We start from the raw sequence: 19,992 nt of genomic DNA on the forward strand, positions 1-19,992 counted from the left end.
AAAGCCTGGGCCGCCGAAGCAGAGGGTGCGAACTTAACCACTCGGCCACGGGGCCGGCCCCCTGATTCTTTTTTGGTGCTTTCTGTCATTCCACTCTGAGTCCCTATCTCTTTACTCATTAAGGCCATGTTTTCATTAATTCTTCAAATATATTTACTACAGCTGCTTTATGGTTTTTTATTTGTAAGAACAGCATCTGGGCCATCTGGGGGTTGGTTTCTACTCACTGCTTTTTTTCTTGATGTGGTTTAGACTTTCTGGGTTTTGCACGTCTAGTAATTGTTCAGTGTCTGTTGGGCATTAGATAAATCATACGTTGTAGAGACTCGGGATCATCTTCCATGGAAGTCTTGACTTTTGTTCTTGTTGGCAGTTCAATTATTGTCTTTATCACCTTGCATTTGTATACGTTTAGTTTTTATTTTTATTTTTATTTTGAGGAAGATTAGCCCTGAGCTAAGTGCTGCCAATCCTCTTTTTGCTGAGGAAGACTGGCCCTGAGCTAACATCTGTGACCATCTTCCTCTACTTTATACATGGGACGCCTACTGCAGCATGGCTTTTCCCAAGCGATGCCATGTCCGCACTTGCGATCCGAACCAGCGAACCCTGGGCCACCGAGAAGCGGAACATGCGAACTCAACCACTGCGCCACTGGGCCAGCCCCTAGGTTTAGTTTTATGCTTCGTTAGGTTGTATCTGAGGAATGTCCAAGGTGTCCCCAAGCCCCCCCAATTTGGTGAGATTCAACGTCCAAACTCTGTTTCTCTTGCAGATCTCGTCAAGGCTTTGCTTTACACCTTGTTAAGGTAGGTCTGGCATACGCCTTATTTTAGGGCCGGGGTTGGCAACCTGTGACTCACACCTGGGCCATGCCCTGTTTTTGTATGGCCCTTGAGCTAAGAATGGTTTTTATATTTTTAAATAAATGTTTTAAAAAAAAATCGCAGAGGAAAATGTGAGACAGAAAGTGTATGTGGCCTGCAAAGCCTAAAATACTTATCTGGGCCTTCACTGATAAAGCTGGCTGACTCCTGGGGTCACGGCCCTCCAACTAGAGTCTTAGCTGAACGCCCTGGGTGTTAACCAGGTATCAGTGAGGTCTTTCCTGTTCCCCTGCTTGGCCTCTAGTCTTTGTGCCATTCCTAACTCTGTAACAGCCACTTCCTGGAAAGCCCTATGGAGTCTCATCCTGAACGTGCTGAGCCGTACACACACTGAGCTGTATAGGCTTACGGGGGGCTCCCGAGGACTTCTGGCTCTCCACTCCTGATTAGCTCCTTCTTCTCCAGTGCCCCACAGCCTCCAGCTGTCCAAAACTCTGATCTTTGCCTCCTCACCCAGCTACAATGCTCCGTGCTACACTGTGCATACACATTTAACAAATATGTTCACACTCAAACTATTTCCCACGTACACTTAACCTCATTTGCAGAAGTTACCCCAAACCTACTTTCCTTGCACAAGAAACTTATATGCAGTTAAAGTAAGGTTTCATTTTATGGTGTCCTCAAAATGCGTACCACTGCCTACTCCATGGAAGGCTCTGTGTGGCTGGGTATGGGGAAGGGTTGGGGACTCACGCAAAAGACACAGTGCCTAATGCATGTGGAGACAGGAAATTAGTGCTACCGGGAGCAGGAGCAACGTGTTGTGGAAATCCAGAGAGAGGCGATTCATTCCAACCATCTGGAAGGGTCTGCACAAGCTGGTCTCCCAAGCCAGCCTGGAGGAGGAAGTGTGGTACTGTGGCGTCTTTGGGGGTAGTGAGAAGGCATATAATCTTGTTCTATTTTATGGCAGTAACATTACTCCATAAAACCAGTATAACCAGAAAACACAAGACCAGCAGTTTCGCAAGGGCTAACTGCCGTGCAGCCCAGGGGTGGGAATTAACCCTGTGTCTCAACTGATTCCCCGCGAGGCATCCATACTCTCAGCGTCTGCTAAGAGTAGCAAAGCTGGGGTAGGGGCAACAGGCCCACACGCAGGTGAGTCACGGACATGCTCGTGTCCCCAGGCCCTTGTCAGTGCCTCCAGGGGTCCTGCCTGTGTCCACACACTGTTGTCAGTATCCCCCGACGTCGCCCCACGAGCAAACGCCATTGCTAGTGCCTCCCGGGGTCGTCCCGTGTCCACATGCCGTTGTCAGTGCCTCCCGGGGTCCTGCCTGTGTCCACACACTGTTGTCAGTATCTCCCGAGGTGGCCCCGTGTCCGAATGCCATTGTCACTGACTCCTGGGGTCACTCCGAGGCGCGGAGGGAGCTTCTGCGGAGCCTCGCCCGCCGCCTGCCTTCCCTCCCCCGAGGCCGCGCGCCGCCAGGACGCCTTTCCGTCGGAGGACAGCGCCGGCTGGAGGCCTCCCCTTTAAGCCGTGCGCCCCGGAAGCGGTACCGCCGGACCGGAAGTGGATGCGGCCGGCGGCGGGCGGCCGGCTCCGGAGCTGCCTCGCGCGGCCGGGCGGGCGTCGGTGTCGCGGCCGGCGGCGCCGCTCAGGCTCGGGCTGGCCCGGCGCGGCCTCGGGGCTGCCCATGGGGCGCGGGGGGCCGGGCCGGTGACGCCGGACGCCCATGGACGCCCCTGCGGGGCCGCTGCCGCCGCTGATCTACACCATGGAGAACAAGCCCATCGTCACCTGTGAGTGCCCGTCGGCGCGGGACGGGGCGGCGGCCGTTGCGGGCAGCCCGGCCCAGGCTCGCCCGCCCCGCGGCCCGGCCCCGCCGCTTCCTGGAACGGAGGTGTGGCCGGGGCGGCGGCTGCGGCTGGCCCTCCGACCCCACCGGGGCCGCCTCCGACCTCCTCTGGGGAAGTCAGCAACTTCCCTCCGGTTTCGGCCTCCGACCTCCCCCCGGGGCGACCTCCGACCCCGCCGGGGCGACCTCCGACCTCCTGTGAGGAAGTCAGCAGTCTCCCCCCGGGGACGGTCTCTGATCCCACCTGGGCGACCTCCGACCTTCCCTGGGGAAGTCAGCAATCTCCCCCCGGGCATGGCCTCCGACCTCTCCTCGGGGACGACCTCCGACCCCGCTGGGGCGATCTCTGACCTCCCCGGGGGACGCCCTCCCAGGCCGTTCCGGCTGCAGTTTGACAGCCCGGGGAGTCGAGGGCGAGGAATGGGGGCCCCGCCGTGCACCCCGTCCACCCCCAAGCGGGAGCTCGCCCCGCGACCGGAGGGACCGGCTTTCCCGGTGGGGACCGTTCCCTCTGATCCCTAGGAGGGCTCCGTGGCTCTCCGAGTTGCGACGGGGACGAAGTTTGCGTGCGTTCTTGTGTTGGAAGACATGGGTTTGTGCTTCGGTGAAGGGTTACCCGGTAGAAGACGCAGGTGATCTTCGGGGCCGTGCAAAGCTGCCTTTGCACGGGCACGGCGGCTTTGCTGATGGAGCGGGGACCCCGGCCGGGCGTTGTCGTGGAGTCCCCGCAGGCCCCTCGGGAGGAGAAACCCGTTTTGCAGATGAGCCTGTAAAGGCTGGGTGAGCTGCTCCGCCAGAACGTCCCACTCTGGAATCCACACTCTGGACAAGCAGGCTGGTGCCTCTTTGTTTTGGGGGTCCATTTTTTGTTTGTGACACATTTATGCATATGCAAAGGAATTGTTTTCCTCCTACAGGAAAAATTCCCCCTGATTTTTACAATGGTTAGTTTAGGATTAAATACTTTAAAAAACACGGAGCTTCTGGGAAACGTTGAAATGTTGCCTGGGGTTTTGATGACTTGCAGAGAGGTTTTTCAGACTATTAGGATTTTTAACCTTTAACAGTATTCTCTGTCTTCAGTTAATTTTTTCAAATGGTCTTTCATGCTTTGAAAGGAAGCACTCGTTCTATAGAAGAATTTGGGGGCCTAGGCCGCAGTAGACTGTTCTGTAGGTCTTGAGCACGCTCCTGTTTCTCTCCTCGTTTTAATTTTTTTCTGACTAAAGAACTTTCTCCTGGTATGCTCCCTCTTGTCAGATCCCTGGGAAGCTGTGTGTTTAAAGTTTAACTTTGTTGCTTCAGCCTTAGGTGATAAACTTTCTTAGGAAGTGGGCTGTGTCTCATCTAAATTTGGACACTTGTGTAGTTCAGCAATAGCTGTGTGCTTTTTCCCCCAGAACACTTGTCAACTAAAAGTCTTAAGACTGCACCTTCAGCCCAAGAGGACAGGTGCACGTACAGCTGATCTGGTGGCCCTGCAAGTCCCAGGTACTTTGTGAGTCCTCAGGGAAGAGGGGCCGTGCTGGGTCTTCCTGTTAGCTTTCGGTGTCCTCCAGATCCTGGAAACTTCTCCCCAAGTGCTGGGCACATTTTGAGTGCTTTATAAATATTACTTGTATGGGTATCCACATATTTAATTATATCTCGTAGCCCTTAGCTTACATTTTAATAGCAATATATTTTTCTAGGCGTTGTGTAAGTACATTTCTGAAGAGGAAGTTCCTAAAGCTCTATTGGATTCAGCTGTGACTAAGTGGGTAAATTGTTATTCTAGCAGTCGGGATTTGAGATACGTGTTTGTTTGTTTTTTTTTTTTTCTGAGGAAGATTAGCCCTGAGCTAACCTCTGCCGCCAGTCCTCCCCTTTTTGCTGAGGAAGACTGGCCCTGAGCTAACATCCGTGCCCATCTTCCTCTACGTTATATGTGGGACGCCTGCCAAGCATGGCTTGCCAAGCAGTGCCATGTCCGCACCCAGGATCCAAACCGGTGAGCCCCGGGCCACCAAAGCGGGATGTGCGCACTTAACCACTGCGCCACCGGGCTGGCCCCTGCGATACGTGTTTTAATGTTTAGTTTCATACACTCTTGCATGGCACACAGCTAAAGGACACAGTTTCCTTTCCTGTAGATTTATTAGAATAGCTTATGTTGGTGGAGATTTTTTCCATGTTTAAAGCATAATGAGTAAGTGTTACCTCTACTGACGGCATCTCTGTCTTAAAGGCACAACCTTTCATTCATTGGAGTCTCAGAAAAGAGTGGTTTCAGTAAACTTTTGGAGAAAGTTAGCTGGAAAAAGAAAAAAGGTTCCTTTAAAAGTTGCAAATTTTGTAGCTTTTAAGAAGGCTGACTTCATGGATCAGACTTGAAGTTACGCTTCAGTTTATCTGGGGCTGAAGCTTCGGGAAGCAGTTGTTGTCCTGGCTTCTCCTCATGCTTTCTTTATCTTGTTCCGTTCTTTCAGCTGCACGTTTTGAAGGGCGAAGCTAGTCTAAGCCATATAGACAGAGGTATTGGAAAATTGCTTTAACAGTCCATCCAGAGACTCTTTATTCTTCACATTTTTGATGTTATGTACATAGTTCTCTTAGTATGCAACATTTTTGTTTTTAAAGTCTACTTGCATCTTTGAAATGTCACCACTTCAGATCTCCTTGAAGACTTATCAGGCCACTGCACTCCATCCAGATGATCTTTTGAGGAAGATCAGCCCTGAGCTAACATGTGCTGCCAATCCTCCTCTTTTTGCTGAAGAAGGCTGGCCCTGAGCTAACATCCGTGCCCATCTTCCTCTACTTTGTATGTGGGGCACCTGCCACAGCATGGCTTTTGCCAAGTGGTGCCCTGTCCTCACCCAGGATCCGAACTGGGGAACCCCGGGCCGCTGAAGCAGAACGTGCCCACTTAACAGCTGTGCCACCCGGCCGGCCCCAGGCCACTGCACTCTTATGAGGTCTGTGTTAGTTCATTTTAAAATGGAAGCAGAATTTATGCTGGTTTTCAATTTCATAGAATTTAGGACATTTTACTTCAAGTGAAAATGAATTGTGCGTAGACCTTTCTGAGAAGAATGTCGACTGTGGCTGGTTCAGGGAAATTTGGGAACTGTTTATATGTGGCCGTGAGAAGAATGCAAAGTCCCCGGAGATTCGGGGTAAATAGAATACATTATTACTTGAAAACCTTGCTGAATTACTTTAATAATATTCTGAAGCTACCCGCAAGCTTTAATGGGCTTCAGTCCGTAGTTAAGTTTCTGGACCTGGTGCGGGGGGACTACCTGAGCAGGAGATGTGCTTCCGCCCAAGGCTGGTTAAGCTCGTAAACACTGGAGAATGCATCAGAAATGCGCAGGGATGTCAGCTCAGCTGTTTGTGGCACTGATGATGTGGTGATGTTGGGCAATAGATTACCTAATCATAGCAATGAGAATACCTATGGTGTCATTTATTAATCATGAAAAATGTGCACTGCAACTGAAACAAATCCAGCAGATGCATTTGATCTAAATTTAAGTTTTAGCTTAGATTTTTTTCAACCACTGGCTCAGTTCTCTGCTGTAGAATAAAGACTTAGGTTTCTGATCCGAAGGTATGTTAGGAAAGGCATTCCTTTTCCAGCTGTCTTGTTTAGAGGACAAAGTTATTGTAATTTCACTGATTTGTGACTGTTGTTTGTTGACTGTCGGCATCATATCTAAAGTAGCACATGCCCTCGATGTGGAAAGGTGCGGTGCTCCATCCAGATGATCTGTTCTCACCAGCCTCTGCTTAGGGTGCTCGTTTCATTTCTCTGAATCTCTGTGTTTGGGGTTCTGCATCTGACATTATACATTTTGAAAGAGGGAAAAAGACAACAAAAATGAGCAGATCTGTAGTGCTTTGTACCTGGTTGGAGTTGGGTTTTTTTCCCCTTGTAGGTTGAAAGTTTTAAATTTGCATATCACAATTTTCCACCGAGCCCGAAAGTATGGTGCTTGTGATTTAACCACTTTCTCAGTTTCATTACCAGAAAAGTCACTTAAAATGTCTTTTTTTTAAATTGATGCACATAAATGCAGGTCTTGGTCCATGTTAAATGCTTAAGCCAGTAGTGAATGAACGACTGAGAAGTGGGAGAAACGTTTCTCCTTGGCAACCCTCAGTGGTTCCGGGGGTACATTTGGGGCGTGGACGGGAGGACCAGATGTGCTGCCCTTGCTGGGTCTGGCCTTCCTGCCTGTGCGTGGGTACATGACCCAGGCGTACGCAGTCCCTTCCTCACCTGTGAAGTGGGCACAGTGGTAGTTCTAATCTCAGAGGATTGACATGGGATTAAAAGAATAAATATGTGTCAAGCGTAGTGATCAATGTGCAAAAAAATGTTTGCTGCTCAGGAGCGATTCCTAAACTTTCTGTGTTCATGGAGCCCTCAGTGTCTCAGTAATTTCTTCATGGCACCTCTGGGCTACAAAGAATATTTAATAATTCCATTTACTAAGTAGTTAGGTCCAAATAATTTTATTAAGTGTTATGTCCTAACAGTAGCTATTTAAGAAAAAATAATGCATATAAATTGGAAGAAAAATTTGTATTTCATTCTTAGATAACCCTAACAACATGCTAATGGGATGGCTGCACTTGTTGGGCACTACAGCTTCTTTCACCTGGGAATCAGCTTGGACCTTGCGACCCTCCTTGGCTGTCTTTTCTTTGTGGTACTTACCTTTTAGCACAGCCCCCCCCCCCCCCCCCCCCCCCGCTTCTGTGATGATAATGATGTCATTCAAAGGAATGAGGAATGTTATGCGATCTAATATTGAAACTGTGAATACCTCAAGTGGGGTCTGGTACCTTTCCAGTGTTGCTGTTTCCTCATTAGTTTCAAATATCTCTTGAGCGCCTGTGGGTTTGCTGTGACGCCCTGAGGCAGCTGGGGACACAGTTTGGGAACTCACGTTACTCGTATACGAGCCCACCACTAGCGTGGATTTGAACTGATCATTTAGAAGTGAAAAGCTTCCTTTTCTATTTGAATTTCAGCTCACATGCCTAATTTACGAGATGTGTTTCTGACAAGTTTTTAGTAAATTAAAATTTTGTTTACGCAAATGACACTTAAGGGTCTGACTTTTTTTTTTAAGTGCTAGTGAACCTCTGGAATAATCATGTGTGGCAGACATAACACACGCCAGTCTTCCCAGAGAGGCACGGACAGCACGGTGGTGCAGTCCATGCGGTGAGAGAGGAAAGCCTGAGTTGGTCATCTTGCATTGGAAATGCAGGTGGACTTACTGAAGGATTTTTTGTCTAAAAAACGTTTTTTGCCAGTTGACAGAGTATCTTTTTATATGAATTGCACAGCTTAGTGTGTGTGCTCTCACAGGGGACCGTGTGCAGGTCTCCCTTCCCTCTGCTCTCGCCTGGTGGCTTCCGCTCTAGATGACAGACCAGGCGTGGCAGAAGACTGCACGGCCTAAAATACTCCAAAACACAGGTCTTTCTCAGCAACCTCCTTCCTTGTGTTTGCCTCCGAGCCTCCTGGGCCTTCTCTCTTCCCTCTCCTGTCTCTCCTCTCTCCATCCTAGTCAAGTCTTTGCTTTGGAACTGGTTTTAACGTGAATTTTGCATGTATTCACAGTATTTTGGTCCCAGAGAATATTTGGTTTTTAAATTCAAAATTGATGACCTTGGGGGCCTGCCCAGTGGCATAGTGGTTAAGTTTGCGTGCTCTGTTTTGGCGGCCCAGGATTTTGCGAGTTCAGATCCCAGACATGGACCCACACACCGCTCGTCAAGCCGTGCTGTGGGAGCGTCCTACATACAAAATAGAGGAACACTGGCACAGATGTTGGCTCAGGGCTAATCTTTCTCAAGCGAAAAAGAGGAAGATTGGCAACAGATGTTAGCTCAGGACCAATCTTCCTCTCCAAAAAACCAAAAAATGATGACTTTGGAGTTATTTGTGACTCCTTTTTTTCTCTCACAGCTGACATTTAGTCTGTCAGCAAATATAGTTTAATCTTTAAAAAACTTATCTAGAATTCAGCCACTTCTCCCTAGCTTTACTGCTACTCTCCCAAACCCAAGCCTCCATCTTTCCCTGGGACCACTCCAGTGGCCTCCCAGCAGGCCTTCTGGTCTCTGCCCTAGCCCTTGAGGCCAGTTCTCTACGGGGCTAAGAGCAAGTCCTCTGCAAGAGAAGCCACAGCATGTACTTCCTCCGCTCAGACCCCTCCAGTGGCCACCCGCCTTCTCAGTGTGACATTCACAGGCCTTCCTGTGGGCCACGAGACCCTCCCTGACCTACAACCCCCTGGCCGCCGACCCTGGCCTCCTGGTCGTGCCTTACACCCCTGCAGCCTGCACCCACTGTGGCCTCTGCCGCTGCTGTTACTCCAGCCTGCGCTGCTCTTCCCACCCCCTCGGAGATTCCCTCCCCAACTCTGGTGGCTGCTCAAATGCCACCCAGCTATTGTTCGGCATCCCAGTGACTTTATTCAGTCTTGGTGGCTTGTACTCCCTGATGTACATATTTGTTTTTTATTGGTTTATTGTCTCTCCACCCCTCACCCAGGCTGCCCACAGACTAGAACCTGAGGTGAGTTGGAGGAACTTGGTCTGCTTTGTTCACTGCTGTTTCCGGCACCTGCAGCCGTGCTTGGCATGTGGTAGGTGCCCGTAAATTAAATAAGTAAAGGAGGGAGCACTTCTCTCAGGGAAAACTGCTCTCCATCACTTAATGCTTCCATAAGTTAGAAGTTTTGGTGGCATAAAATTATTTTCTTTAAATACATGTTTTTATCAAGATATGACAGCTTTGTAGAAAATGCTTGGAGACTTTAAATCCTGATCACTCAGACTTGTTTTTAGGAAACTGCTATGCACGTAGTTTTTTTGATACTGGAACATTCTCTGTTTAGAGTTTTTTTTTTTTTTCTTCCTGCTTTATCTCCCCAAACCCCGCCTGTACACAGTTGTATATCTTAGTTGCAGGTCCTTCTAGTTGTGGGATGTGGGATGCCGCCTCAACGTGGCCTGACGAGCAGTGCCATGTCCGTGCCCAGGATCCGAACCCTGGGCCGCCGCAGCAGAGCATGCGAACTTAACCACTCGGCCATGGAGCCGGCCCCTGTTTAGAGTTTTTGAACCGAGGAAATACATGTTAATCTAGTAAAAGAAATCCAGCTAACCGGTATGCCAGGGACTGTATTCTTTGTGGTGATCCTTCTGAGTTGTGTTCGGATATGCTGTCTTTACTGCAAGTCGACAGAAATTTAACTACATCCAAACCAAAGCATTCTTGGGTGGATGCATGCAGCTTCTGAGGTGGAACATTTAGGGTTGAGGGACTGTCAGCCTGGCATTTGGATGAAGCCTTGAGAGAAGATGTATTTGTAACTTGTTTTTTTGCTAAGGAAGATTAGCCCTGAGCTAACGTCTGTGCCAGTCTTCCTCCACTTTATATGTGGGTCACTGCCACAGCATGGCTGAGGAGTGGTGTAGGTCCATGCCCAGGATCTGAACCCATGAATCTGGGCTGTTGAAGTGCAGTGGGCTGAACTTAACCACTATACCACGGGGCCAGCCCCTATTTGTAACTTTTCAAAGCTAAACTTTAGGGGCTGGTCCTGTGGCCGAGTGGTTAAGTTCACACGCTCCGCTTTGGTGGCCTAGGGTTTCACTGGTTTGGATCCTGGGCATGGACCTAGCACCACTCATCAAGCCGTGCTGAGGTGGCATCCCACATAGCAGAACTAGAAGGGCCTGCAACTAGGATATACAGCTATGTACTGGGGGGCTTTGGGGAGAAGAAGGAAAAAAAAAGATGATTGGCAACAGATGTTAATTCACAGCCAATCTTAAAACAAAAACCCTAAACTTTAAACCTTAAAAATGCATAGATAAACTGGGATCCATTTTTATTATGAAGAATGGAATCTTGAAGTGGGATTGCTGGCTCAGAAGGTGAGAGCACTTTGGAGTTTGAACCGTGTTTCCCAAGCACCCTGTGAAAAGCTGTTTTCTGAGTTACGCTTCACTGGATAGGATCCATCTTTTTAATTGTCACCAGTCTGATGGATGGGAAAACAAACTTGTAGGTTCTTTTATTTTAAAAAAGAGCTTTATTGAGCTTTAATGTATGTACTATAAAATTCATCCGTTGTAAGTATACAATTTTTTGACTATTAATAAATTTTTCAGGTTGTACAGCCATTACCACATTTCAGTTTTAGAACCTTTTGGTCGCTTCAACGGCCTCCTTTGTACTTGTTAGCAGGTAATCCTTGCTCCCACCCCCAGACATAGGCAGTCAGTAACCTGCTTTCCATCTCTATAAATTTGCATTTTCTGGACATTTCGTAGAAATGAAATTGTGTAATATGCAGTCTTGGATCTGCCTGCTTTTCCTCGGGTGTTTTTGAGGTTCATCCGTGTCGCACCATTAATGATTTGTTCCTTCTGTTGTTGCTGTACAGTATTCCACTGTATGGATGGGCCACATCTTGTTTATCCATTCACCAGTTGATGGACACTTTCCCAATTTTTGGCTGTTGTAAATAATGCTGTTGTGAACATTTGCCTGTGTGTCTTTGTGTGGACGTGTGTTTTCATTTTCATGGGAAGATTCCTAGGAGCGGAATTGCCGTGTTGTATGATAAGCTTATGTCTGACTTTTTAAGAAACTGCCAGATTATTTTCCAAAGTGGCTGTACAGCTCAACCTTCCCACCAGCAGTGTTTGAAGGTTCCAGCGTCTTCACATCCTCTCTGATTCTTCCTTATCTGTCTTTTTTATTGTAGCCATCCTAGTGGGCATGAAGTGGTGTGTATCCGATTTTGGTTTTAGTTTCTATCCTCTGATGATTAGTGATGTTGAGCATCTTTGCCTGTTCTTATTAGCTGTTTGTATATCTTCTTTAGTGAAATGTTTGTTCAAATCTTTTGCACATTTTTAAATTAGATTATGATTGAGTTGTAAAGTTTATTTTATTTTCTGGATACATGTTCTTTATCAGATAGATGATTTGCAAATATTTTCTCCTAATCTTTGGTTGTCTTTTAATTTTCTTAATGGTGTCTTTTGAAAGGCAAATGTTTTCAGTTTTGACGAAGTCCAGTTATCAGTTTTTTCTCTTGTGGATTGTGCTTTTGATATTGTAGCTCAGGACTCTTTGTCCAGCCCAAGGTCATCATAGTTGTTTGGTGTGCTGATGATGTCTTCTGAATTACCTCTTCATCTGCGTCTGCTCACATTTAGGAAGCAGAGCCGAAAACCTGTCTAGAAGATGAATTGGAATAGCACTAGGGAAAGAAAGTGCGTTCCGTGTCTGTATTTTATACGTATGTATTAGCAGTTTTCTAGGGCTGCGGTAACAAATTATCAGACACTGAATGGCTTAAAAACAGAAGTTTATTCTCTCACAGTTCTGGAGACCAGAAGTTGAAAATCAAGGTATCAGCAGGACCGCGCTCCCTCCTGAGGCCGTAGGGGAAGCCCCTTCCTTGCCTCTTCCAGCTCCCAGAAATCCTTGGTGTTTCTTGGCTTGTGGCTGCATCTCTCTGATCTCTGCCTCATCTTCACACGGCCTTCTTGCTCTCTGTGCTTTCTCTTCTGTCTCTTATCACACTCACCGTTAGATTTAGGGCTCATCTAGATAAGCTGGGATAATCTTGTTAGAGATCCTGATCTTAATTATATCTACAAAGACCCTTTTTCTAAATAATGTCCCATTCACGGGTTCTAGGGGTCAGGGTGTGGACGAATCACTTGGCCCTTTCAGCCCCTTCATCACACTGTCTGCACTGGCATCCAGGTGCATACTGGCCAGCACCCCCGCAGGTCTTTGGTTTTCTACTGTTTCTTCTATTTTGGGGGGCTTGTCCTTGCTGTGCTCCTGAGCAACGGAACGATTCCTGGGCATCTGCGGTTTTGGGGTCTAGATGTTGACACAAGGTGGGATGATCTCTCAGAAAAAGATGAACCTTTTCTGCAATCTCTCTTTCCTTAATTTTTTTTCCCTAGAGCATAAATGCCTTTTTTTGGCTTCCTGCACATGTGTTATGTGATATTTTGATCCTCAGTATTGTTTTAGGCCTTTGTTTGCAAAATTTTTAAAAAGTGAGCAGAGAAATTTTAAAGAAACTGACAACAGGTTTAAACCTTGCTTTCTCCAGGGAACGTTGTATGTTTGGAAATTTTTCTTATTTTTAACAGGTCTGTTTAGCATTTAGAAGTCATTGCGTGAATTTCAGAGCTGAAATTGTAGGGAGAGCCTTGGAAGTAACGGTGCCCCGTTTGGTCGTCATTCCTGCTGCATCTGTAGCTCACCACTGGTGGGTACTTTTAGTGCAGCTGGGTCACTTAGTAAGTTTCCGAGCATTGAGGTGAACAGTGAGAAGGGCTGTCAGAGATCATTTTGAAGTTGAAGACCTGAGGGCTGGTGGCTGTGCCGGACTAGGGTCCCTCAGTAGTTGGTGGTGCCTCGAGGATAGCGTCAAGGTGGCTGATTCCTCCTCTGCACAGCTCTGCCAGGTACTCGGGGAGTCAGACCTCGTCTGCCTACACAGAAGGGGCTTGTCCCTGAAATTATCCCTCAAGAATGCCTTTGCTGTAGAGTTAAGTAAAATAAAAATATCGCTTCCTTTACTTCTGCAATCTAGGAACTAAGTCAGCCACACTAGAAATTTTTAGTATAATCTTACTCATTCTAAAATTAAATTCATATTCTGAGAACTGGACACCCAGCAGCATCATTGCTTATGCTGTAGGACATCGTGTCCTTTGGGGGCCCTGGGTTGCCTAGTGTAGAGTATGAAGGGGTTGGGCCAGATTCACCAGTCAGCGAATACGTAGTCGTCATCTGTTACATGCCAGGTACCATTGCAGGTACTTGGGTTTCCTCCGTGAGCAAAGACCCCAGCTCTCTTAGAGCTATGTTCTAGCAAGAGGAGATGGATGTAAATAGTAATTTATACAATATAACAGGTGAGACTTGCTATGGAAAAAGGAAGAAAGAAAAAAAGATAAGAGAAATGTGAGAGTTGTAACGTTTCGAACTTTTATTATGGAAACTTGCAAATATGTAAAAAAACCAGAATAGTGTAAAGGAGCTTTAACAATTGTGTGAATTGGTCAATCTCTATGCCCCCCCATTCCTTCCAATCCTACATTATTTTGAAGCAAATGGCAAGCATCACATACATAATTTATCTATGAATGTGTGTGTTATGGACTGAATGTTTGTAACACCCCCCATTCATATGTTGAGGCCCTAACCCCAGTGTCTTGCTATTTGGAGATGGGGCCTTCGGAAGGTGATCAGGATTAGATTAGGTCCTGAGGATGGGGCCCTCATGATGGGATTAGTGGCTTTATCAGAAAAGGAAGAGAGAGAGCTCTCCCTTCCTCCTCCAGCACCCCAAGGAAAGGCCATGGGAGCACCCAGTGGGAGGTGGCTGCGTGCGAGCCGGGAAGAGAGCTCCCACCAGGAACTGAATGACCAGCACCTTGACCTTAGACTTCTAGCCTCCAGAACTGGGAGAAAATAAATTTGTGTTGTTTAAGCCACTCTGTCCATAGCATTTTGTGATGGCGGCTAAGACAGTATGTATCTCTAAAAGATAAGGACTTTTTAAAAAAATTGATGTCATAATAGTTTATAACATTGTAGAATTTCGGTTGTACATTATTATTTGTCAGTCACGATATTAATGTGCCCCTTTACCCCTTATGCCCACCCCCAACCCCCTTCCCCTCTGGTAACTGCTAATCTGTTCTCTTTGTCCATGTATGTGTTTATAAAAGATAAGGACTTTAAAAAAACATAACTGCAAAACCTTTATCGCACCTAAAAAGAATTCCTTAATGTTGAATAGTCAATGTTTACATTTCCGATGTGTCTTAAATGTCTTTTTTTTTTTTATCATTTAGTATCCAAATAAGGTTTTTGGATACATCTTTAAGTTTCTCTTAAAATCTTGGTTTCCCCTCCATCTCCCTTTTGTTCCTTGCAGTTTGTTGAAGGGCCCAGGTTGTTCGTCCTGTGGTGGTCTCGCCTCCTGGGCTTTGCCAGCTGCGTCCTGTGGTATCCTTAAACACCATCCTCTGCCCTCTGTGTTTCCTGTGAGATGGTCGTTGCAGCCCGAGGCCAGGGCGCATTCAGGTCGGACTTTGGCAAGAGTGTCTCGTAGGTGGCGCTGTGTTCCTCCATGAGCAGGAACGCAGTGTCTGGTGGGGTCTCTTCGTGATGTTAGCAGCCATTTAATCTCACATCATTAATTCTTTAAGGGTTGCCAAATGGTGATGTTCTAATTTCACCATTTCTTCTTCATTTATTAACCGAAATATTTGTGTAGAGAGTGTGTATGTGTACATACATATACACACACGTGTATATACATATATTTATATTATTGGTTACCCAGTGGCATAGTTTGTGTGGGAAAGGAAGACTAATGCTTGGTTTCCTTTACAGAATTGTTTTCAAAGTGAGTTGGCTTACTAGTGTCCTTTAGTGGTGCTCAGTTAGTTTAGGTTTTTTTTTGTTTTTTTTTTAAGTCTCGTTATGAATTTAGGATTTAAACAACTTGACTTGTTTCAGCCCATTGCAGCTGTCATCCTTACTGAGGTGCAAGTTGTTCCGTCTCTCCCAGTTGGCTTCTCAGTTATAGGGATCTTTGTAATTTCTTTGTTGTCTGCTCTGACAAGATGTCCAGACTCCTTTTGTCCATTTCCTGCTGCCCCTTTTCAGGGGACAGGGCTAGGATGGAAAGGTAAAGTACGGCACAAGGTCACACTGATCTTTTCAATGCAAATTCAGGACCTCAGGGCTTTAATGAACTGCTCTGCCTTCTGTATTCTCTTTGTTCCGGTTCTCATGGGTGCTTGGGGATGACAGAGTTAGAGCGAGGTTCTCAGCCTGGAGCTGCGGCGGAGTGCCCTGGGGGGCTGGGTGCCTGGAGGGCTGGTTAGCACCTGTGGCCGGGCGGGGTGGGGCCTGGGCATTAGTGTGTGCAGCAGACGCCCAGGTGGTCTGGTGCTGCAGACCCGGGAGCCGCGTGTCCCCCTTCCACAGGCTCTGAGTAACTGCACTCTAACTCTGCCATCACAGGCTGACTAGTGGAGACATTTAAACTTTCTGTCATCGTTTTTGTGGCACTTGGCTCAACCCCACTGGGAACGAACAGGTTCCTGTGGTTCAAGCCCCTTGTCCTGCTTCCTCTCTCTGTGGTTACACTGCTAATTGCGTATCATTTTAACTTCATTTATTTTTTCCTGATATTTTTAGGGAAAGCTTTTTAAAATTTAATTTAGTTTTATAATTATATAAAGTATTTACATGCTTCCAAAATCAAATCTCCCGCACGAGGTAGAGCAGTCTGGCGCACATCCCTGTCCTTTCCCCCTCCCCTCCCGCCTGGGTATTCTCCTTCCATAAGACAATTCGCGCATACTTGTATTTCCCTTACTTTCTTTTTCTTGGTTAAGAGATTGCAAACTACACATACATTTTTCCCATGTCGTTTTTTCCCTCAGTGTTGTCTGGAGAGCATTCCACACTAGTGTATAGAGATGTGTCCATTCCTTTGTCACAGTCCTGTAGAGCTCCATTATGGGGACGTTCCGTGGTGTATTCTCCTAGACCCCATTGGTGATGTCAGAGAATAAGAGGCATAAACTACAACAGAAGTAGAAAGGTTATTTGGGGTCTCAAGAATTGCAACTTGGGAGAGACACATGCGAGTAGAAACTCAAATGTGCTCCAAGGAGGACAGAGGAGACGGGTTAGAAGAGATGAATTACACAGGTTGTTTTGCAAGATTTGTGATTGGCGCCAGCAGCATCTATTACCTCTTGGCTACGCACGATTTGTTGCTAAGGCCATCCCTAAGGCAGAAAGTTCTTATCTATGGGAGTAAGCATATTTCTTGGCAGAAGGTCAGGATGACAGCAGTGAAGCACAGCTCAAAGGTTATGTTCCATCTGGGTGGAGACGTGTAGAAGCCCCGCTTCCCGGGTGGCCATCCAGCTCCATTTTAGAAGCTTTGACGCACGTTACACCGTTTTGTTATCGTCGTCTGCAGTGGAACTTGAATGGTTTTGTCTTTTGCTGTTTCAGAGTCTCACATCGAATAGCCTTGTGTGTGCGATAGCCTTGTGTGGGCATCTGTCTTCTAATTTTGCTGGGGTATCTGTTGGGATAGATTTCTGGGGCTGCAGTAGACGTGGATGTAATTTTGCTAAATGTTGCCAAATTCTCCTCCATAATGGTGCACCTTTTGAAACTGCAATTAGACCTTGTGACACGATGACCTTTGAACAGAGTCTTTAAGGAGATGAAGGGGAAATCTGGGGATAGAGCAGCTTGGGGACCCTTCTATCCAAAGCCCAGGACAGGGGCATGCCTGGAGCGGACGAGATCGCTTCTTGAATTTGTGAGTGCTATGATTCGAACTGCTACAGTCATCCTGTTATCTTTATTTAAAAATATACAAACTGTTAAAGCCCGATTCTTCAGTATTCTTTTTTTTTTTTTTGAGGAAGATCAGCCCTGAGCTAACATCTGCTGCCAGTCCTCCTCTTTTTGCTGAGGAAGACTGGCCCTGAGCTAACATCTGTGCCCATCTTCCTCTACTTTATATGTGGGACGCCTGCCACAGCATGGCTTGATGAGCAGTGCCATGTCCGCACCTGGGATCTGAACCGGCAGACCTTGGGCCACTGAAGTGGAACGTGCCCTTAACTGCTGTGGCACTGAGCTGGCCCCTTCAGTTTTCTTATATTTAGATGCATTTATTTGATCTTTCTTTTTCTGTTGAAACTCTTGGATTTTAAGTCTAGTCTTGTCTCTTGAGAGCTAGAGAAGGTGACTGTCGTCCGCTGGTTAGGAGTGTTTGCTTAGACCTCTTTAACACTTGGCCGGGGTGCTAAATTGTCTTTCATTTTGAAAAAGAAAAAGACTTTGGGACTTTGTATCTTGTGACTGGTCTCCCATGTATCAGTTATAGTTTCTTTTCTGCAAACTCCCACGTGTGAAACTTGGTTAATGCTGGCATATTGTGGTTTTTTCCCTTTGATCACTCCTGGGGGTGGTAATTGTTATGTGGACTGGGTACTGGGAGAGTGAGAGTGTGTCACAGGCAGGGGCAGGAGGAAGGCTGGGTGGTACGGGTGTAACGGGGGAGCTGGGGATCAATCGGGGGGTATGCTGAGTTGTGATTTGAAATCACCGTCGTTTTGGCAGGCGTGACACAGGGTCTGTGACAACTGACAGCCAAGCGAAGATGATCCCTGTCACCTGGCTGCGGGAGCGACTCGTCTTTAAACCAGGCCTCTGCAGTGCACAGCTGCGCGAGGGTCCCTTTGCTTTTCTTCTCAGCTAACGTGCCTTCCAGTGGAGAGAGGGCAAGGTTTCCGCATAGAAGTGGGGCTCAGTGGCCCAGTCATTGTGAGGCATAGAGTCCCCCTTGATTTCTATGTGAAGAATCTGGATGGCGTCTGGATCTGTTCTGTTCTTCCTTGTTAACCTTCAGTCCCTGCCCCCACCCCCAAATTTGAAAGCCTTTCGTGTGCGGAGACTGAGGGGCCACTGGGGAGGGTTTCCTTATTCCATGATTATGCATTTGATATTAGTTTTCCCCATGAAAGCGCTATCAATTTGAAGCATTAATTAATTTTCATTACTGCATTGACATTATACATAAATTATAGCAAATACGTTTTACATTTTATTGAGCAGGCTGAAATGACTTCCCAGTTTGTGACCTTGGACTTTTTTCTTGCTGTTGTTGAGGAAGCTTGGCCCTGAGCCAACATCTGTTGCCAGTCTTCCTCTTATTTTTGCTTGAGGAAGATTAGCCCTGAACTAACATCTTGTGGCCATCTTCCTTTATTTTGTGTGTGGGATGCCTGCTACAGCATGGCTTGATGAGTGGTGTAGGTCCGTGCCAGGGATCTGAACCTGCAAACGCCAGGCTGCCAAAGTAGAGCACGTGAACTCAACCACTGCGCCACCAGGCCAGCCCTGACCGTTGACATTTTTATCGTCCATGTGAAAGTCTGTTCTACCAAAGCTGTTGAGGAGAAATTGATTAATGTGCGGTCTGTCGGCAAGCACGTGCATTCTTGGGGTTAAAGACTCTGCCCTCTTTACTACTTGTTTTCAGATGGGAGTGAGCCGCCTGTTAGTGAATTGTAACTTTATTTTGTTAACAGCACGCTTAAAGAATGCTGTTTCTACAAAATTTTCTATAAAGCAAATGTTAGATAAATTATGTATTTCCTTTGACTTTTTCTTCACAAGTACAATCTTAGAATCTCTTGCTTGGAACAGCCTTAAAATAGCTCCTCTTGTCCTAGTCCAGCCACTCCACAGCTGTGTGGTCTCTAGAGTCCCAACTGGGAGATGGTCAGATGTGGGCTGTGGGTTCCTCTGTCTGACGCCACAGCACTTCTGCTGAGCTGCAGTCCGTCCCCGTCATCCCCAGTCATGAGTGCTGTGGAGCCTGCAGGATAGAGCTAACCCTTTTAAATTAAGACATCATCTGTTAGGTAGGTGAAGGCAGCCGTCTTGATAACAGGCAACAATAATCTGGATGTCTTCAACAATTGAAGAGAAGGAGGGCTGTATTTTATTATAAAAGTTACTGTTCCCACACAAAATTGGGGTTCTCTTGCCCGATGCTCATAAAAAAGCCAATTATTATGACAGTCAGCTTTTGGGAAAAGAAATGTAACTTTATTTTGCGAGATCGATCTGCAACGAGACATGGGGCATGTGCCCTCAAACCTGTCTCCCTGGTCCAGGGTTTGGGGCGCAATTTGTGGGATGAAGCACAGGGCGGTCTGAAGTGTGGAGACAGATGACTGGAGGTGAGGAGAAGTGAGGTAACTGATGATGTGCGCAAGCGTAGTCAAGCTTCATGTCTCTTCACAGGACATGTGTTCACAAAATGGTGGTGTTACCATGACCTGAGGGTGGAGTTTTTAGCTCCCTGACGTCAAAAAGGTTACGGAGCATTTGTGCAGGCCCAGTTGATGAGTTGGTGGTCTCAACCTGCCTGAACTGGACAAGGGATCTCAGTTCCTGAAAAACCACTGTTAATTACTCTATTGATAAGATGGGATCAGTTGAACAAGGGTCCTGGAGGGCCCGGGGTTACATTACTATTTGTCTTTACTAAGATTATACTAAAGGGTTTGAAGAAAAATTATACTGTATGAGAGTACCAACAAATATTTAAAATTTTTATTTAAGATCTTTTACCTAACATAAATCTCCAAATTAAAATACTGATCTTGAGTCAGTGGAA

General features: G+C 46.8%; 1 protein-coding gene across 5 annotated transcripts in view; it reads left to right on the forward strand.

Moving 5' to 3' along the window:
- Nucleotides 1–2,397: 2,397 nt before the first annotated feature.
- TRAPPC10 (trafficking protein particle complex subunit 10) overlaps nt 2,398–19,992 on the forward strand; it is a 102,344-nt gene continuing 84,749 nt past the window's right edge. For 2 of the 5 annotated variants that reach the window (XM_070597779.1, XM_070597781.1), the window contains exon 1: nt 2,398–2,639. In XM_070597779.1, the coding sequence (XP_070453880.1) occupies nt 2,573–2,639 (67 nt within the window). In that variant the 5' untranslated portion in view covers nt 2,398–2,572. Of the gene's footprint in view, nt 2,640–4,098; nt 4,187–19,992 lie in introns of those variants that run through there. The other 3 variants (XM_070597787.1, XM_070597789.1, XM_070597783.1) reach the window with 3 other exon arrangements.

The sequence above is a fragment of the Equus przewalskii genome, chromosome 27, assembly GCF_037783145.1.
Source record: "Equus przewalskii isolate Varuska chromosome 27, EquPr2, whole genome shotgun sequence".
NCBI classification, from domain to species: domain Eukaryota; kingdom Metazoa; phylum Chordata; class Mammalia; order Perissodactyla; family Equidae; genus Equus; species Equus przewalskii.